The sequence below is a fragment of the Tenrec ecaudatus genome, chromosome 6 (assembly GCF_050624435.1).
Source record: "Tenrec ecaudatus isolate mTenEca1 chromosome 6, mTenEca1.hap1, whole genome shotgun sequence".
Classification (NCBI taxonomy): Eukaryota; Metazoa; Chordata; class Mammalia; order Afrosoricida; family Tenrecidae; genus Tenrec; species Tenrec ecaudatus.
The window spans coordinates 84,862,862-84,879,145 of NC_134535.1; the positions used below are offsets into that span (position 1 = coordinate 84,862,862).

At 57.9% G+C, this 16,284-nt stretch overlaps 2 protein-coding genes across 5 annotated transcripts; one reads left to right on the forward strand and one right to left on the reverse strand.

Moving 5' to 3' along the window:
• Positions 1 to 2,975: 2,975 nt before the first annotated feature.
• Positions 2,976 to 7,119, forward strand: C1QL4 (complement C1q like 4). Its single transcript, XM_075552982.1, has 2 exons — positions 2,976 to 4,186; positions 6,350 to 7,119. Exons 1-2 carry the CDS (start codon positions 3,650 to 3,652, stop codon positions 6,527 to 6,529), a joined length of 717 nt encoding a protein of 238 aa, XP_075409097.1. The 5' UTR covers positions 2,976 to 3,649; the 3' UTR covers positions 6,530 to 7,119.
• A 748-nt stretch (positions 7,120 to 7,867) lies between these two features.
• On the reverse strand, positions 7,868 to 15,086 carry TROAP (trophinin associated protein). 4 transcript variants are annotated; one of them, XM_075551747.1, is made up of 15 exons: positions 14,959 to 15,086; positions 14,589 to 14,740; positions 14,301 to 14,496; positions 13,905 to 14,062; positions 13,672 to 13,809; positions 13,413 to 13,495; positions 12,919 to 12,971; positions 12,371 to 12,474; positions 10,643 to 10,759; positions 10,461 to 10,544; positions 10,274 to 10,339; positions 9,924 to 10,055; positions 8,673 to 9,810; positions 8,190 to 8,383; positions 7,868 to 8,041 (listed from the first exon to the last, which is right to left on the reverse strand). In XM_075551747.1, exons 2-15 carry the CDS (start codon positions 14,733 to 14,735, stop codon positions 7,994 to 7,996), a joined length of 2,658 nt encoding a protein of 885 aa, XP_075407862.1. In that variant the 5' UTR covers positions 14,736 to 14,740; positions 14,959 to 15,086; the 3' UTR covers positions 7,868 to 7,993. The 4 variants fall into 4 exon arrangements, with proteins under 4 accessions (XP_075407862.1, XP_075407861.1, XP_075407859.1 ...); XM_075551746.1 differs by lacking the exon at positions 7,868 to 8,041 and having other exon boundaries at positions 8,267 to 9,810; positions 14,301 to 14,493; XM_075551744.1 differs by lacking the exon at positions 7,868 to 8,041 and having other exon boundaries at positions 8,267 to 9,810.
• Positions 15,087 to 16,284: the final 1,198 nt, after the last annotated feature.

A 16,284-nucleotide genomic window follows, 5' to 3' on the forward strand; every position in this document is an offset into this window, starting at 1 on the left:
GGGCTCCCCTCCTTTCCCCTTGCTTTCCATGGGTGGGGGGTGTCTAGGTCGGAGTGTCATGTCGGAGAAGGAACAAAAAAGAGAGAGCCTTCAAGGAGCGGGGACCTTTCCTCTAGACTTCATAAAATTTTAACATGAAAACTTCTGCAGAAGAGAAGGCACAGAGCACATGCAAATCATATGCTAATCAGATGCTAATCTAAAGTCTGATCTTCAGAACTTTGACACAACCTGGCGGTAGCCTTGGGGAAAATTCTGGGGAGACCCCTGGTTTCCAGGGCAGGTGCAGAGGAGCTGTTTAGGGTCAGGTGATGCAGCTCAGCTTCCCTTCAGAATTGGACAGGAGTCAAGTGTTTGATTTGGAATCAGCTTCAGGGTTAGTGGAAAGTCATAGGTGAAGATGAAGGTAAAAGTCAGACTAGGCTCTTAAATAGGGGTTCAGGGACCTTATTAAGGCTTCCTCTCTCCTCTGCCCGCTGTCTCCTAGCTCAGTCCTCAACCCCTCTTCTCCTGTGCATGGTGGCACATCCCTTCTTGGTGCACCCCCATTCCCAATGGCACCTCCATGGGGTCTTGGTTGCTGGAGAACACTAGGTAAATCAACTCAGGCCCCAACACAGACCCAGGCCTCCCTTCTCCGGTCCAAACACTTGGCTTCTGGCCCCAGCAGCACAGGCAGGCCTCGACCCTACCCAGGTCCCTCCTTGGCTGAATGTGACAGCTGCAGAGGAAGCAATAAGGACCTGGTGAGCTGGCAGCTTCATTGCAGAGCATGGGGAAAGAGCAACAGAACATGAATAAATTCATGGAGCTGGCCCCCTAGGCTCCCTGTGAGCCAAGCCTGCTCCCCCCCACCCCACCACCACACACACTTGCTACTGCCAGCAGCCTGCTTGCTGGTCATCCGCTCACAGCCTGGGCTGGGGACAGAAGTAAGGAAGCCCCAGGGAGAAGATGGCTGGGTCCTGTGAAAGGGGCTGGAGATGAGGCCGATCCTGTGCTGTGTGGGGAGCCAGACCTGGCAGAAGGGGGCTCTGGTGTGCGGAAGGAGAGAAAACAGGGGGAAGAGAGGGAGGCATACACTGCAATGGGTCAGTGGAACCTGAGACGTGGGCAGAGGAGACTGGTGTGAGCCTGGGCCTGCTCCCTCCTTCTCTAGGATCCATCCATCATCTAGCCTGGGGGAGCAGATCTGGAATTAGACATGCACTGGGCTGGGCGACATGGCCCTCAGCCCCCCACCCTCCACCCAAGGAAGACAAATGGCGACAAAGACCTTGAATAAAATTTGTATTTATGGCTGGAGGAAGAGGCCCCTCCCCCACTTGCTGCCAATCCTATCTCTGGAATATTGCCAGGCTTATAGGGGGCTTCCCCAACCCAGGTCCATCCTCAGGAGGCCATAGCAGGGTGGTTCAGGGCTGGGGTGGGCTGGGGCAGAGGGGAGAGGGGGAGAGGAAACTGCCTCCAACCTAGTCAGAATGCCCTGCAGTGCTCTGTGCCTCCCTGCTCACTTAGCATACCCTCCTCTCCCCTCCCAGGGTCTCCAAACCTCCCCACTTTCTCCTGTTCTGAAGCCCCTTCTCCATTGCTGTGGCCCAGGGATCTCAGAGCAGAAATTTCCCCCAGAAAAGGAAGGCTGCAGCCAATAGCTTTTCCCTTGGACCTGGACCCTCACAGAAGGAAGGCCATAACAAGGCCTCTGTTCCCTCTTGCTCACCCTGAAAGGAGACACACATCTTCCTCTCCCACAGGAGGTTGCTAGCACTTCATCTGCATGTTAGCTACATTATTTTGCATAGCAAATTTCAAACATCACCCTCCAACACCCAATAAGTAGGGTCCAATTTCTCTGGGCTGGACGCGGACTGGGGCTCAGGCAGGGGTGCAGCTGGACAAGGCTGGTCAAACGGGACCCATCCTGAGGAGGCATCCCTGGGGCCCTATCTTTAGGGTCAAGGAGGAAGACAACACACATACACACACATATGACACACAATCCCACTCACCCAGGGACACCCAAGGCCAGGGTCTCATGACCACGTCCACAGTCCACACTTGTCAATGCACTGCCACAATGCACAGGCCCAGCCTACCACCCCGGCTCGCCGAGCCGCCCCGCCCCCGCGCCTTCCTCACAGTTGATATGTCACATCGGAGTCCGAACACGGACCTGGGTGTCTCTCTGCCGCGCGCCATTTACATTTCCCTCTCGATCTGTCAACCTGTCTGGGCTCGCGTCTCTCTCTCTCCGTCTCTGTCTCTCCCTCTCCCTCTTCCTCAGTGGGGCTGTCGGTTAGTCTCTTTGCCAAGCTTTGTCTCTGTCTATGTGTCTCTCTCAGGCTTTCTGTCTCTCTGATTTCTCCGCCGCTTCTTCCCGGCTTTCCTGTCGGCTTCCTGCTGCTTCCTCAGGCTGGTGGCCTTCTGTACTCTCTCTCACTCTCTGGTCCCCTCACTGAACACTGGGGACCCGGGGCTCTCCCAGTTCAAGACAACAGACGCCCCTTGAGCCCTTTATCATGTTAATGAGCCCTTCTTGGGCTTTATCTCGCCCTTCTAGGGTCTTCTTTTTTTGGGGGGAGATTCTTTTTAGCCCTGGAGTTCATTCACCCTGCCGTGTGTGTGTGTGTGTGTGTGTGTGTGTGTGTGTGTGTGTGTGTGCGCGCGCGCGCCCGCGCGTTCACCCACTATCTTCCACTGGGCTCAGGAATTCCAAATCTCGAGGACGGTGGTGGTGGTGGTGGAGGAGGGAAGCACGGGGTGAGAGCTGACACCTTGCAGTATCGGCTCAGGGCGAGAAAAGGACCAAGAGGCTGGAGTGGAAAGAGGAGAGGAGGTGGTGGGGGGACGCTGATGGGAGCCGGCCCCGCCCCCGCGCTTCCCGCTCTGGGCGCCAGGGGTCGCTCCACCCCCGACGCTTAAAGCGGCTCCCGCCGCTCGGCTGTCGGCACTGGCCGCACTGCCGCCCCGGGAGGGAGCCGAGGAGCGCTGGGGACGCGGAGAAGGGGAGCGCTCGCCCCGGAGGGGCGCGGGTCAGGTTCCGGGACCAGGGCCGCAGCTGAGACAGGAAGTGGGATCCGTACCCGCCGAGCGCTGGCGCGCAGGACCCGCGAGGAGGTCGCGGTCGCTGGGCGCTGCCCGCAGCCCCGAGCGCGGGACGTCCCGGGCGCAGGGCGCAGTCCCGGCTCTGGCTGAGCGCCAGCCGTCTGGGTAGCCGGGACCCAGACCGTCACCCTCTGGGAGAAAGCAAGACTCCGGAGCGCCGGTGACCCCTAGATCCGTAAGAAAGCAGTGCGAGAAGCCGCGGGCTCGGCGCCGGGGTCTGCTGGCACGGATCAAGCGAGTGCCCAGGACCTGGGGCTCGGAGCCGTCCGCAACTGACTGGCCCGGCGCACTGGGGAGCTCCGCCTTGACGGGCGGTTTGGGTCCAGGCACCGCGACCGCGGGAGCCCGCCAAGGCGGGGGGCTTGGGCACAGCCGTCGGGGACGTCCCGGCCCAAGCCCGAGCCCGGCCACCGCCTGTGGGGCCCGCGGAGAGCCCCGGGCCTCCGCCGCCATTGCGCCCAAGAGCGAAGAGGACCTGCTGGCCCTGGCCGCGTCGCGGCTAAACCGCCGTAAGCGGGTCGCCGGCGTGGCCGTCGGGGTGACCATGGTGCTGCTGCTGCTGGTGGCCATCCCGCTGCTGGTGCACAGCTCCCGAGGGCCGGCGCACTATGAGATGCTGGGTCGCTGTCGTATGGTGTGCGACCCGCACGGGCCCAGAGGCCCCGGCCCCGACGGCGTGCCCGCCTCTGCGACCCCATTTCCGCCGGGCGCCAAGGGAGAGGTGGGACGACGTGGCAAAGCAGGCCTGCGGGGGCCCCCAGGACCGCCGGGTCCCAGAGGGCCCCCAGGAGAGCCTGGAAGGCCAGGGCCCCCAGGTCCTCCTGGGCCGGGCCCCGGAGGAGCGGTGTCCCATGCCGGATATGTCCCCCGCATTGCGTTCTATGCTGGCCTGCGGAGGCCTCACGAAGGCTATGAGGTGCTGCGCTTCGACGACGTGGTGACCAACGTGGGCAATGCTTACGAGGCGGCCAGTGGCAAGTTCACCTGCCCCATGCCAGGCGTCTACTTCTTCGCATACCACGTGCTGATGCGCGGTGGAGATGGTACCAGCATGTGGGCCGACCTGATGAAGAACGGACAGGTGAGAGGCCCCTGCCCCCACCCAGTCCCAGATCTGACCTCAGGGGCTTTCCGTGTCACCCAGTGCTGCTCTCACAACCAGATCCCATTCCTGAAATAGCGTCCCTGAATTGGGGAGTGCCAGTGTCAAAAACCGCAGCGATTGCTTCATTAAGCCAAAGAGGAATGGAGGGCCAGAAAGAGGACATGACCTAAACAGGTTCAAGGTCTCAGGGAACAGTGTCAGGATTGGAATTCAGAACTCAATGTCATCAAACCCGCTGCCAGACCTCTTTGATCTCTGCCTTACCCCTTTCTCCTCTCTGGCCCGTGGGTAGCCAGCCTAGCTCCCAGTCGACTCTGACTCTGAACTACAATGTCTTCTGCCTCAAGGGCAGTGAGGAACTAGCCATGACTGGACTGGAGTGTGGCCACTCAGCTCAGATTTTATGGGAAAGATAAAAAGGAAACATTTACTCTCTCCCCAGGCAGCTGCCCTATTGCTTGCCCCAGGGCCTAGGGTCAAGCCCAGAGCCAGACTAAGTTCATAGTTGGGGGTGGGGGGGTGTAGGGTGCAGGTGGAAATGGCCAGCAGCTCAGGGGACAACCAAGTGGCTGCAAAGTGGGCAGAGTTGTAGCCTGGGACACTGGTCTGGCCCTGCAGGCCTCACATACTCCTATACAACCTTCTCAGCCTGCTACCTGGACCGAGAGATCCTGAAACAGCCCCAAGACTGCAGGCTTAGGAGTGGGGCTGCTGGGCAGGGTGAGCCACACTAGGAGATGAGGCTGAGTCGTGACCTCAGTCTGCTGAGTGGTGGGGTGGTGGTGACCCAGGCACATCAGACCTGCTTGTTTGTGCTCTGTGAACCTGGGGTCAGACTGTGGGCCTTATCACCCTCCCCATCACCAGACCTACAGAGAAGCCTGGGGCTGGGGGCATCTTCCCTGGGCAGGACTGCCCAAAACTCTGAGGGAAAGGGGATTAGCTTGCATGGGTGGATGAGGCTGAGATAGTGTCTTTCTGAGCGTGGCTAGGTGTCTGTGGGTGCCGGAGTGAAGGCAAACATGGGGCCCGGAGGAGGGGTATATGGGAATGTGGTACTGAGTAGGTTTGTGCTCCCTGCAGGGTAGTGGGGGGGGGGGGCTGCTGGGCGGAGAGAGACTGTCAATAGAGTGAGTTTCCGAGGGCGGGGTTGGCAGGATTCCACTCTGTATTCCACAGCACCTGGCGCTGCGGCCCTGGGGACGGTAAATAGTGATTAGAATAATGATGAATAATTAATAAGCTAATAACCAGTCCCGGGAGGGGGGATGGGAAGCAGGGGGGCTGGGGAGGGGGCTGGCAGCCTAAAGGGAGCAGAGTCAGGCCAGAGGGGCAAGAGTGGCTCCCCAGGGAGGCAGAAGGCGGTGACCACCTCATGGAGACCTCAGCCAGGACACACAGAGGGGAAATGGGAGCCCCAGAGGCTAGAAAGTTTAGCACACCTTCCCTGCCCGCCACCTCACCCCCACACAGACACGCTGGCACACCTGTGTCCCGCACTGAGGAACACAAGTGTAGGATGGGGGGGCGGGGTTAGGTCAGAGCGATGATAGGGTCAGAAATTCTACAGGTGAATTTTATTGAAAAAACGGAGCCTAATAACCCGTTGTCATCCAGTCAACCAGACCGGACAGAGCAGCATGCTCCGAGGGTCTCCAAAGCTGTGATCTTGATGAGAGAAGAATCCCACCTCTTGCCCCGTGGCGGAGCAGGCTGCCAGGCTCCAGGGCCCAAGTTTCCTGTTAGTAGTGGACAGAGAACAGTACTCCCTTACTGCTACCCAGATTCCCACTCGTAGGGACTGTGTAGGGCAGGGTAGAACTGCCCCTGTGGATTTCCGAGACCGCAACTCTTCGCTGGAGTAGAAAGCCGCTTGACGCCTTCTGTGTTCAAGGCAATACCAAATCCCCTTCCTTTGTAAGTCATTTAACCCCAGCAAATCCTCACAAGTAGTTCCCATTATCATGCATGCCTTCCCCTAGATCATAGTGAAGACTGAGGCCTGCCCGAGGCACACAGCTGGTGCACCAGAAGCTCAACTTCAGCCCTGCAGCACCCCTCTCCCCTATATGCCCACCCCCGCCTCGGCAGGCGCCCGAGCTCGCACCCAGAGCAGCAGTGTTCTCTCTTCCTCCATAGGTCCGGGCCAGCGCTATTGCGCAGGACGCGGACCAGAACTACGACTATGCCAGCAACAGCGTCATCCTGCACCTGGATGTGGGGGACGAGGTCTTCATCAAGCTGGACGGCGGCAAGGTGCACGGCGGCAACACCAACAAGTACAGCACCTTCTCCGGCTTCATCATCTACCCGGACTGAGCCGGGCCCGCCCCGCGCCCCGCTCACTGCTCTCGTCCCTCCGCTCCCTCCCCACCCCACCCACCTCCAGTCGGCCCAGTCCAAGGCGCCACCCCTCCCTTTGCGAGCCTGGCACCAACCCGCGAGGGCCCTTCCGCTCCCGCTCCGAGGAGGAGGCCGAGTTGGCGAGGACTTTTTGGCGCTCTGGGGAGTGAATGGTTGGGGAGCAGAAGGAGGCCGACTGTGGGAGAGCACAGCGCCGGGGCAGGACTACTAGCATCTACTTGAGGGTAAGGGGAAAGCTGGTCCGTAAGAGCCACCCTCTCCTCTGCCGGAAGCTGGGGGGCGGTTTCACTAAGCAGGGCTCAGAAAGCGTCTTGGGAGGCAGAAAAGGAGAGGGATCCAGGCTGGTCCTCTGTCATGACAACGTTCTCACAATGCCCTCTGCCCCTCACCTCCCCATTCAGGCCCCAGCCCTTGCAGCCCTCCTATGAACTGGAGGAACCAGTGAATTCTTGTCTGGCATTTAAAGCTCATTCTCTACGGTCTCCATTAGACTCCCATTGGGCCTAGGCCCTGGGGCTACAGCTTCTGTTGCCTCTCCCAATAAAGTGAGGTTGGGGATTTGTGTGGCTGCTGATTGGGAGCTCGTTAGGGGTTTGGGGAGAAGTGGCTGACTCTTCCCCTCACCTCAAGGAACCCCACTCAGCCAAAGACAAAGGTTACTTATCCCTGGCCAGGCCTGCCTCAGGGCTTCCACTGGGCGGGTGGAAAGCGGGGTATTAGCTGTTAGGAAGGCTCCCCGGGGTCTCCCACTGTGGGGCCAACTTAATGACACTAGGGAGAACTCCAAAGGTCTGGGTCTGACACCTCTGCCATCCTACCTAGTGCGTGTGGGCAGACGGTTTCAAACGGAGCAGCATCTTTCAGGGCTCCTGGAGGGGGCTGACCTCACCCACCCACTGCTAGGGCAAGTCAATTCTGACTCTGATTTTCTGAGACTACACCTTTAAGGGAGTAAGATAGTCTCATCTTTCTCCCATGCAGTGGCTGGTGGATTTGAACAGTCGTGTCCAACCCACAGCCCTAGCTGTGGTTGACCTCAAGGATCAGGACATAGGGTAGCCCTCAAGGTCCACAATCACACCTAGCATTCATTAAGCTGGCGAAAGGGTTAGCAGGGCCAGAGTGGGAGCCTATCCCATCTTCAGGATGGCTCCTAGGAGAGGTAGGAGCCTGGGCGGGTGGGGTCCTGAGAGCCAAGGGCTAGTTTCTAGGCTGGAAGGCACTGCCACCGTGTGGCCGGTTGGAGAGCAACACCAGTGGAGGGCTGAGGGCCGAGAAAATGAGACATTTGGATACGTGACAAACTTTATTGAAGGATAAAGGAGTGTGGGCTTGCAGCCCCATTCGGGTGAGAGAAGGGTCTGACAATAAATACGGGCTAAAGGAAAGGATCAAGTCAGGGCAGAGGGAGGCGGTGGCTTATGCTGGAGTGCCCGGAGAGGCAGCCGAACCAACTGGAATAAAACACTGGAAAGAGAGAGGGCATCTCACAACCCAGGCAGCCTTGAACCCTGGGAACTCCTCCCATTGACTTTCCCTGAGGAGGAGGCAGGGCTGGCCCTCTGCCCCGACCCCACACAAGAGCAGGCCATGTCTGACAGCAGGTCAGGCTCACCAGGGTGTCCTGCCACTCCAGTAACGTAGCCACAGGGTTGGTGCAGGCCCTCGGGGGCCCTGAGGGAGGCGCCCGGCTGGTGTAGAAGGCACACTCATCATCCAGGCGGGCCTCATGGAAGCAGTGGATGGCACTCAGACATGCTCTGAGCCTCTGCCTCAGGGCCAGGGTTTGAGGGGCCAGACTACTGGGGCCTGAGGGCCAAGGGTCACAGAGTTTAGGGGGAACTCTAGAGTCCTATGCTTCCACCATATACATGTATTGCTTCCCCCCCCACCCTCTCCCAGGGACCAAGCCAATTAGGAGCACAGAGCAGGAGGTACAGAGGCTCCCTTTCACGGGAGAGTAGGCAGAAGCAGGATAAAAGGCGGGGGGGGGGGGGGGGGGAAGTAAGCAGGGTCATTTGGGGCAGGGAACTGAGCCAGGCTCCCAGGGTGGGATGACTACCCCCTTGTCCCCACCCCCTCCCAACCAACTCCTTACCTGGCCTCAAACACTGGATCGAGTGGATAGGAGGGTTGGCACAGGGTGGGTGTTGGGAGATCAGGCTGTGATCTGAAGCACACCGCTTACTGCAGGGCTGTTGGAGGGACTGGACACTGCAAGGTCTCACGGGGTTGGCCTCTGGCGTGGCAGGCTCAACCTTAAGGTGGGGTTCAGGGACTGGAGGCTTCCCTTGGAGGCTGGGCTGAAGGAGTTCAGGCTCTGCTAGAGGGCAGGGCTCTGGTACCCCAGGCTGCTGTTGGGGGGAGGGCTTTGGACCCCCAAGCTGTTTTGGGGGGCAGGGATCTGATACCCCATGCTGCTCTGAGGGGGAGGGGTCTGATACCCCAGGCTGCTGTTGGGGAGAGGGTTTTGATTTCCCAAGCTTTTTGGGGGGGCAAGGATTTGGTACCCCATGATGCTTTGAGGGGGAGGGGTCTGGTACCCCAGGCTGCTGTTGCAGGGAGGGCTCTGCTATCCCAGGCTGCTGTTGGGGAGAGGGTTTAGATTTCCCAAGCTGTTCTGGGGGGAAAGGATTTGATACCCCATGCTGTTTTGAGGGGGAGGGCTCTGGTACTCCAGGCTGCTGTTGCGGGGAGGGCTCTGCTACCCCAGGCTGCTGTTGGGGAGAGGGTTTTGATTTCCCAAACTGTTTTGGGGGGCAAGGATTTGATACCCCATGCTGTTTTGAGGGGGAGGGCTCTGGTACCCCAGGCTGTTCTTGGGGGAAGGGCTCTGGTACCCCAGTTTGCTGTTGAGCTGATAGTTCTGGTACCCCATGCTGTTTTGGGTGGGAGGGCTCTGGGATCCTAGGTTGCTGTTGAGGGGAGAGTTCTGGTATCTCAGACTCCCTCCTATGGCAAGAGTCTGGGACACCTGGCTCTGCTGGAGGGCAGGGCTGTGGCCCGGCCCCCTCCTCAGGAAGGCAGGCCTTTGGCGACTCAGAGTGCAGTATGGGTCCAGGAAGGTGTGATGTCCCACTATTAAGCTGTGGGACGTTCAGCTTTCTAGCAACATCAGTCAACGGGGGGTGAAGTTCAGCCAAATCCAGTGAGCAGGCTCCTTGAAGGGGGGCGCACTTGTTCCCCAGCAGCCCCTCTAATTCCCGCTGCAGCAGCTGATGCAGGATACTGATGCGCTGTGTGAGAAGAGCACCCGGGGGTGTGCGCTGGGACTGTGCTCCTGCAGCCCCCTCCCTATCCCCTCCTGGTTCCTCCTCCGGCAGCCAAGCTGTCGCCCCGACTGACTCACCTGCATCTTCAGCTCCTGAAGGTCGGGGGTTCTGTTTGGAGGAAGTCCATTAGGACCCACAGGTTCTTTCGCAGGCTCCTCCTGCACCCCTGTGGAGCTCTCCTGGTCAAACAACTGTACTGCAATCTGCTCCTGCCAGACAAGGGGAGGAAAAGGGGCCGTCAGGGAGCCAGGCTAGGGCAAGATGATGACCGGCCAGAGGAGAAGCAGCAGAGAAGCAGGGGGAGTTGGGACCAGGCGGCTTTTCCCCGGAGCTCATCTGCCTGTCTCCAGGCCCAAAGGCTGAAGGGTCGGTGTGGGGGGGGGGGGGGGGGGGAAGATGCCAGCACGGGCGAGCTCCTGACACTTACCCAAGGCAGGACAGGCTCTTCCGGTTCAGCGCAGGTCTGAGGGGAGGGACCACGCAACCACCGGCCCTGGGGCCAGAAGTGAGATGTCAGCAAGGCCTGGCACCCACAGACAGGGGTGGGGTGGGGGACCCAATCTCTTCCGGCCTGTGCTCACCCAGCCCTTGGCTCTGGACTCTGGTCCTCTTACCTGCTGGACTCTGGGCGCTGATGGGATGGGTGTGAACTGGGTTTTGGGGCGAAGGGCGAGACGCCGCAACACTGAATATGAGGTCTGGGGAGAGAGGAGCAGGGGCTTAGTTTAGACTCAGTGGGGCTCTTCAGTCAGGGGGCTCCACCCTGGTCCAGCCCCCAAGAGTTATGAGTACACACCAGAGCAGAGGGGTGGGGAGACTGTACACGCTGAGCCTGTCCAAAGGGGGAAGGGCGGGCATCCGCAGGTGGCGCCACTTGGCCAGGGGAAGGCAGTAGGTGAGCGTCATGGCTACCCTGAGGAGAGTTGGTCAGAGTCATCCCTTCCCTCTTTGCCTGTGTCTTGTTCTCCGGCTGGTAATTCTTCTAAGAGGCAAGTGAAATCATGCCCTTCTCCTGTCCTCTGTGCTTCCAGCCCCACGGTTCTCCAGGCCATTCCACGTCAAAACCTTACATCCTTACCCTACCCAAGCACGTCCTATTGCTGCTCTCAACTCACCTCCTGCCCTGTGCCTCCTTACTCTGACCAGCCTCGTTTTTGCTGATCCTCCAACACAAGATGCCTTCCCTCCTCAGCCTTCGCACCTGCAGCTCTCTTGGCCTGGAAGCTTCTTCCTCCAGCTAGTTGCATGCCTCCTTCCATCAAATCCTCTGGGCTTCAGTTAAACTTCTCGGTCAGATGCCCCCAACCCATCTATTCATTGCAACACCAGCACCAACACCCCGCTCCCAATCCCCCTCCAGCGTCTTTCTTGTTTTTTTAACTTGTCACCATCTCACATATCACACCACCCCTCTAACTTGTAGCTATTGAGTCACTTCCCATTTGTGGCGATCTCCTGTGTGGCAGACCGCACCGAACTGTTCCTGGGACTTTGGCTTGGCATCCTTCTGGAAACAGATCACTGGGCCTTTCTTCTGTGGCACTGCTGGGTGGGTTTGAACCACCAATCCTTAAGTTAGTAGTCAGGTGCAAACTGTGTGCTACTCAGAGACATCTGACTTACTAAAGCAAAACAAAACAAAAAAAAAACCCACCACAAACCAATCCCAAACCACCATGGAGTCGATACTGACTCACAGAGACCCTGTAAGACAGGGTAGAACAGCTCCTGTGAGTTTGGGAATGTCGTTCTTTATGGAGTAAGAGCCACAGCTTTCTCCCACGAAGCAGCTGGTGGTTTTGAACTGCCAATGTTGCAGTTACCATTTGTCTATGGATCACTTTTATAATATGAACTTTCTTGCTGATGTATGTCCAGAGTCTAGGAAAGGGCCTGGCACACAGTATACATTCACCAAATATTTGTGGAGTGAACAGAGGAATGCTTTTGACTGCTAATTATCAGCTGTCACATCTTCAGCACTGATCTAAGAGATGAACATGTTTATCCAGCTACAACCTCTCACTCCAGGCCCCAGACACTCAGGGAGAGAGGTCCGCTCTATTCCGGAGAGAGCCGAGGCCTCTTGGTACAAATCCAGACTGAACAGCATCCCCAAGGCCTGGCCCTCCTCACAATCCAGAGGAACTGCCAAGAACAAATTTGTCTTGAAAGAAGGACAGCCAGACAGAATGATCCTTAAAAGTGAAGAGCTGGAGGGAGACTTCATCTCACCTACTTTGGACTGTGGTCAGTCAGGACCAGTTCTTGGAGAAGGGCAACAGGCTGGGTTGTTGAGGTCAGAAGTCAGCCAGGAGGGCTGCCACAGTGGCTACAACAAGGGGCTCAAACACAACCCTTGTGAGGCTGGCACAGGACTGGGTAGGGTTTCATTTTGTTCAACACAGAATGACTATGTGTCTAAGTAGCTTGAGGCACCTAACAACAGTAACCCACAATCCTTAGTGCTGGCCGCTGCTGGGAATTCCCCCCATGCCCCTATCCCAGGAGGGTGCCATCTCACCCTCATTCCTCTTAATGGTACCCGCTGGGCCAGACCGAGGGAGCTTCCTCTGCCTTCATCTGAGTGAGTGACAATCTCATATTCTCCTTCGGGCAGAAAGGATGCTATGGAGACAGGAAATTTGCTGTAGTTGGAGGAACACCCAGCGGCGCTGATCACAGGGCTCTGCAGCCTCAGACAAGGGCACACCCATTTGGAAGCACCATTGAACATCCGTGGTGGCGACCCCATCCCATCAGTCTCTAGTCTCAAAAGCCAGCACTTTCAGTAAACAAGCAGTCACCCAAGCACCCTGACTGGGTGGGCTGAGGATGGAACAATGTGTGGGAGGCATACCTGGCAGGGAGAGGGCAGAAGAGGGTGGAAATGGGGCCAATTTCCTTTGAGATTAGTGCAGCTAGCCTCTACCAGAGTGCCGCCAACCTCCGGCCCCTGCTCCCTCCACTCCCATCTAGCCATTCCCAGCCCTCCCTGTCCTCTGAGCTCCCTGTTGCCAGCAGCCCATCTGCCCACCCCACCCCCTCCCCACCACAGCCAGTCACACTCACCAGGCTGGGCTGGACTTTCCAGGGGCAATGCTGGGGCCCGGTGCACTGACGTCCTGAGGACAATAACCACAGCTGTGAGCCGTCACTGCAGACCAAGTATGAGCTGGGGGGCCCAGGGCTTTCTAATACCACCGCATTGGGTCCGCACCCCTCTACCAATAGCACCAACACTGCCCTCCTGTGACTGACACAGACACCAAAGCTCGGGAAGGCAAGGCAGGGCAGGCCTGAGCCACTAGTAAGAGTGGCAGGCATTACCATCGCTGGGCACCTCTCATCCCTGCTCCCCTCCCCCGACGCCTGAGGAGCAGGGTGCTGTAGGGAGGGAGGCTCGGACATGAAGTGCTGCTTTTGAAGCCAGGGACTCATCAGAGGTGGTCACATGCTCCCCACCTCCCCTCCTGGTAGAGTCCTCAAGCTACAGGAAGGTCCCAACTCTGGGATCCTTTGCAGCAGATCCTGCCCAAATGCCCCTTCTCACACCATCTTCTCACCGGTTGCTGCCACCTGTCATTCTTCTCAACTCCAGGAAACTAGGGCGAGTGGAAGAGTGATAGGATGGTCCTGAAGGTGGAACCTGACCCAGAGGGATGAGACACGAGGGCAGAGTCACAGGTGGGACCCAAACCTTCAAGCCTCCCCACCAGCCCCATCAGCTCCACCTGCCTCCCTCCTAGCAGGCACTGCTGGGGCCAGCTCTGCCTTGTAGGGGAGAACTCAGATGCACAAAGTCAACCTCTCAAGGGCACTCACCAGAGTCTCCAGCTTCTGGGGGCACAAGGTCTTGCCACGGGGTCCTGGCCCCTCCAGCCTGGAGAAGCAGGAGGCCCTGGCAGGGTCCATTCGGTGGCTGGGAGTTCTGGGGGCCAAATACGCAGAGGCCCGAGCACTCTGAGACACGAACAGAGCCTGTCAGTCCTAGCTTCACAGTCCTCCCCTCAGCCCACCCCGGCTTCATCTCATCTCCTCATAGCCTGCCTGGTTACCTGACCCCTCTGGAGGGCACTTTGCTGGCTCCCTCGAACCAGCACTCTCTGAGCCAGACTTGGCTGGCGTCCTAGGTGGCAGCTCTTCACCCCCTCACCTGACAGGATGGTGGCCAGGGCTGCAGGGTCAGCCACAAACTCTATGGCCCTAGGAGCCTCTGCAAGAGAGAGAAGGAAAGGTGAGAAGCAGAAGGAAGCAAGGGGCTAGGGACCCCAGTATAGTAAGTAACCAACAAGAGACTTGTATTCAATTGGCCCTCAGTTCATCCATTGTTCACAGACCAGAGAGCAGAGACCTGGACCCAAAAGGAGAACACCGGAAGGAGTGCACAGCCTCCAAGCCCACTGTGTGCTCCCATTTCCTCACCCAGTTACGGGTAGGCCTCCCACAGATACCTTTGTGGGGAGGAGGCCCAGGCCCCACATTTCTTCCCTTAGGGCTTATCTTGAGCTCCTCCAAGGGGTTCCGAAGCTGAGTGCTCTCCACCCATCTCTCTGATTTCTCCGTTTGGCTTGTGCTTTTAGGCTTGGGTCCTGCTCTGCCAGCAACAGGATGTTGTAGACTGAGCGAGGCCTTCTGCATCAATCTCTGCTGGAGGTGGAGAGGCAAAAAAAGATGGGATGTGGCATCACAGGTGTGTGCTGCGTCCTTGTTACTACCTTCAGCCACCAGGCCCCTCTTACCTTTGGGTCTTGGTTCTCCTGGTCTACTAGGGAACAGGGCTTGCCCCCCGGGAGAGGTGTGCATCTCTGGGACCGCACAGGGATCTTGCTAGGAGTGGGCGATACACCCCGCAGGGGAAGATCCTTCGAGGCTTGGACGGTGGTCATGATGGCTATAAATAAAAGGGGTGGGTCAAAGGGCAGCAGTATAAGATCATGGGTCCTGCCGTCCCTGAGCCGCTCAACCCATCCACCCAGCCCAGCCGCCCAACCTCTGCGCCTGCTGCCTCGGAGAAAGCTCAGTCCACTCTTTCGCTCTAGGATCCCAAGCTACTTTTCCTCTCGGTGAGGTCCCGCAGCCCTCATTCCCCCCAAGAACCCCACGTCACACCTTCCCGGGAGGCACTCGGGCTCGCCCCACTTTCTTCGCTTTTTCCCGGACTCTCGCGATCCGCTGCAGCGACTTCCCCAGTTTGTAAAATACTCCGAGCTCCGGATTGGCCGGGCCCTGCCCCCGCGTGGGCTCTAGGCAGCCGAGTCAATCATCCAATCCCCAGGCCTCGGGGGCGGGGCCTAGAGGAAGACTAGTCGGCCGGCTTTCCAGCCCGGACAAACCGGGGGGCGTGGCGCTCGAGCCTGTCAGACAACGGGCGATCTCGCGAGGTCTCGAGGCGCCCGGGAAAAGGCCGGGGGCGAGAGAGCCCGGGGCATTGTGGGTAGGGCTGAACTTCCTGGCGGAGCCTCAGGGTGTTAGACTCAGGTCCAAGCTCCTGAACCACCTTGCGGCGCCACGCTTTGGAGACGCCATTCTAGACCCTTCTGCTCGAGCCAGGCCCAAGGCGGAGAAGTCTGGTGGGCGCTGAACCGAGCCTAACGATAACACAAAGAGAAAGAGCCGTTTGAGGCGTGGTTAGGTGTGGTATCCATTTCATGGATAAGAAATAGGGCTCAGAAAGTGACATTGATACTCAATTAACGGAAGTGAATGGTCACTCACGGTGGATGGCTTCCTCTCCTTGTGACTGGCCTCATAAGCCTGGAGGGCTAGAGACAGAGGCATCTGGCCGCCAGCTCTTGGCAGGCAGGAGTATGAAGCTGCTGCAGAAACGGAAGCGTTTTCTTGCTAGAATACGGGCAGTGGGGTGGGGGATCTTAATGGAGGGCAGAAATTGGGTGCTGTGTCCAAGTTTGCAGACTGATAGCTTTTTAATCTGACCACGAGGATTCCTAGGATCATTTGTACACTGATCAGGAACATAGAAACTATTCCGCCTCTTCCCCTTCTATATCCAATTTCGCATCTTGTTTTACCTCTTAAATATCTGGAATTCGACTTCATTTTCCTTGTTAGTTGCTTTGGCCATCTTGTTGGGCAAATATTTCCAAGGTTGCAAATCTTTATAGGGAGCAGACTACCGTATCTCTCATGGAGCCATGGGTAGGTTCGATACATGGATCTTTTGGTGAGTTGTAACGCTCTGACCACTGCACCAACCACCAGGGGTCCTCCATCATCTTCATTTCCACCGCATGTTAGTATCATTTCTCACCTAGCACCTCCTTACCCTCCACCCCCATTCTCTTATATTCTACACTAATAGTCCACACTAATTTTCCACATAGCAGCTAGGGTTATCTTTCCAAATGCAAATATGGTTAATACTGTGCCCTGACATCATCCTATTCAACACCCCTATCATATTTCACTCTATGTCCT

What these genes read in the sequence shown, in the direction of transcription:
- C1QL4 (XM_075552982.1), top strand. Translation starts at nt 3,650, where the DNA reads ATGGTGCTGCTGCTGCTGGTGGCCATCCCGCTGCTGGTGCACAGCTCC. An exon ending in ACCTGATGAAGAACGGACAG is followed by an intron (nt 4,187 to 6,349) that starts GTGAGAGGCCCC and finishes CTTCCTCCATAG; the next exon opens with GTCCGGGCCAGCGCTATTGC.
- TROAP (XM_075551744.1), bottom strand. Translation starts at nt 14,735, where the DNA reads ATGACCACCGTCCAAGCCTCGAAGGATCTTCCCCTGCGGGGTGTATCG. An exon ending in AAGAGCCTGTCCTGCCTTGG is followed by an intron (nt 10,056 to 10,273) that starts GTAAGTGTCAGG and finishes CTTGTCTGGCAG; the next exon opens with GAGCAGATTGCAGTACAGTT. An exon ending in TTCAGGAGCTGAAGATGCAG is followed by an intron (nt 9,811 to 9,923) that starts GTGAGTCAGTCG and finishes CTTCTCACACAG; the next exon opens with CGCATCAGTATCCTGCATCA.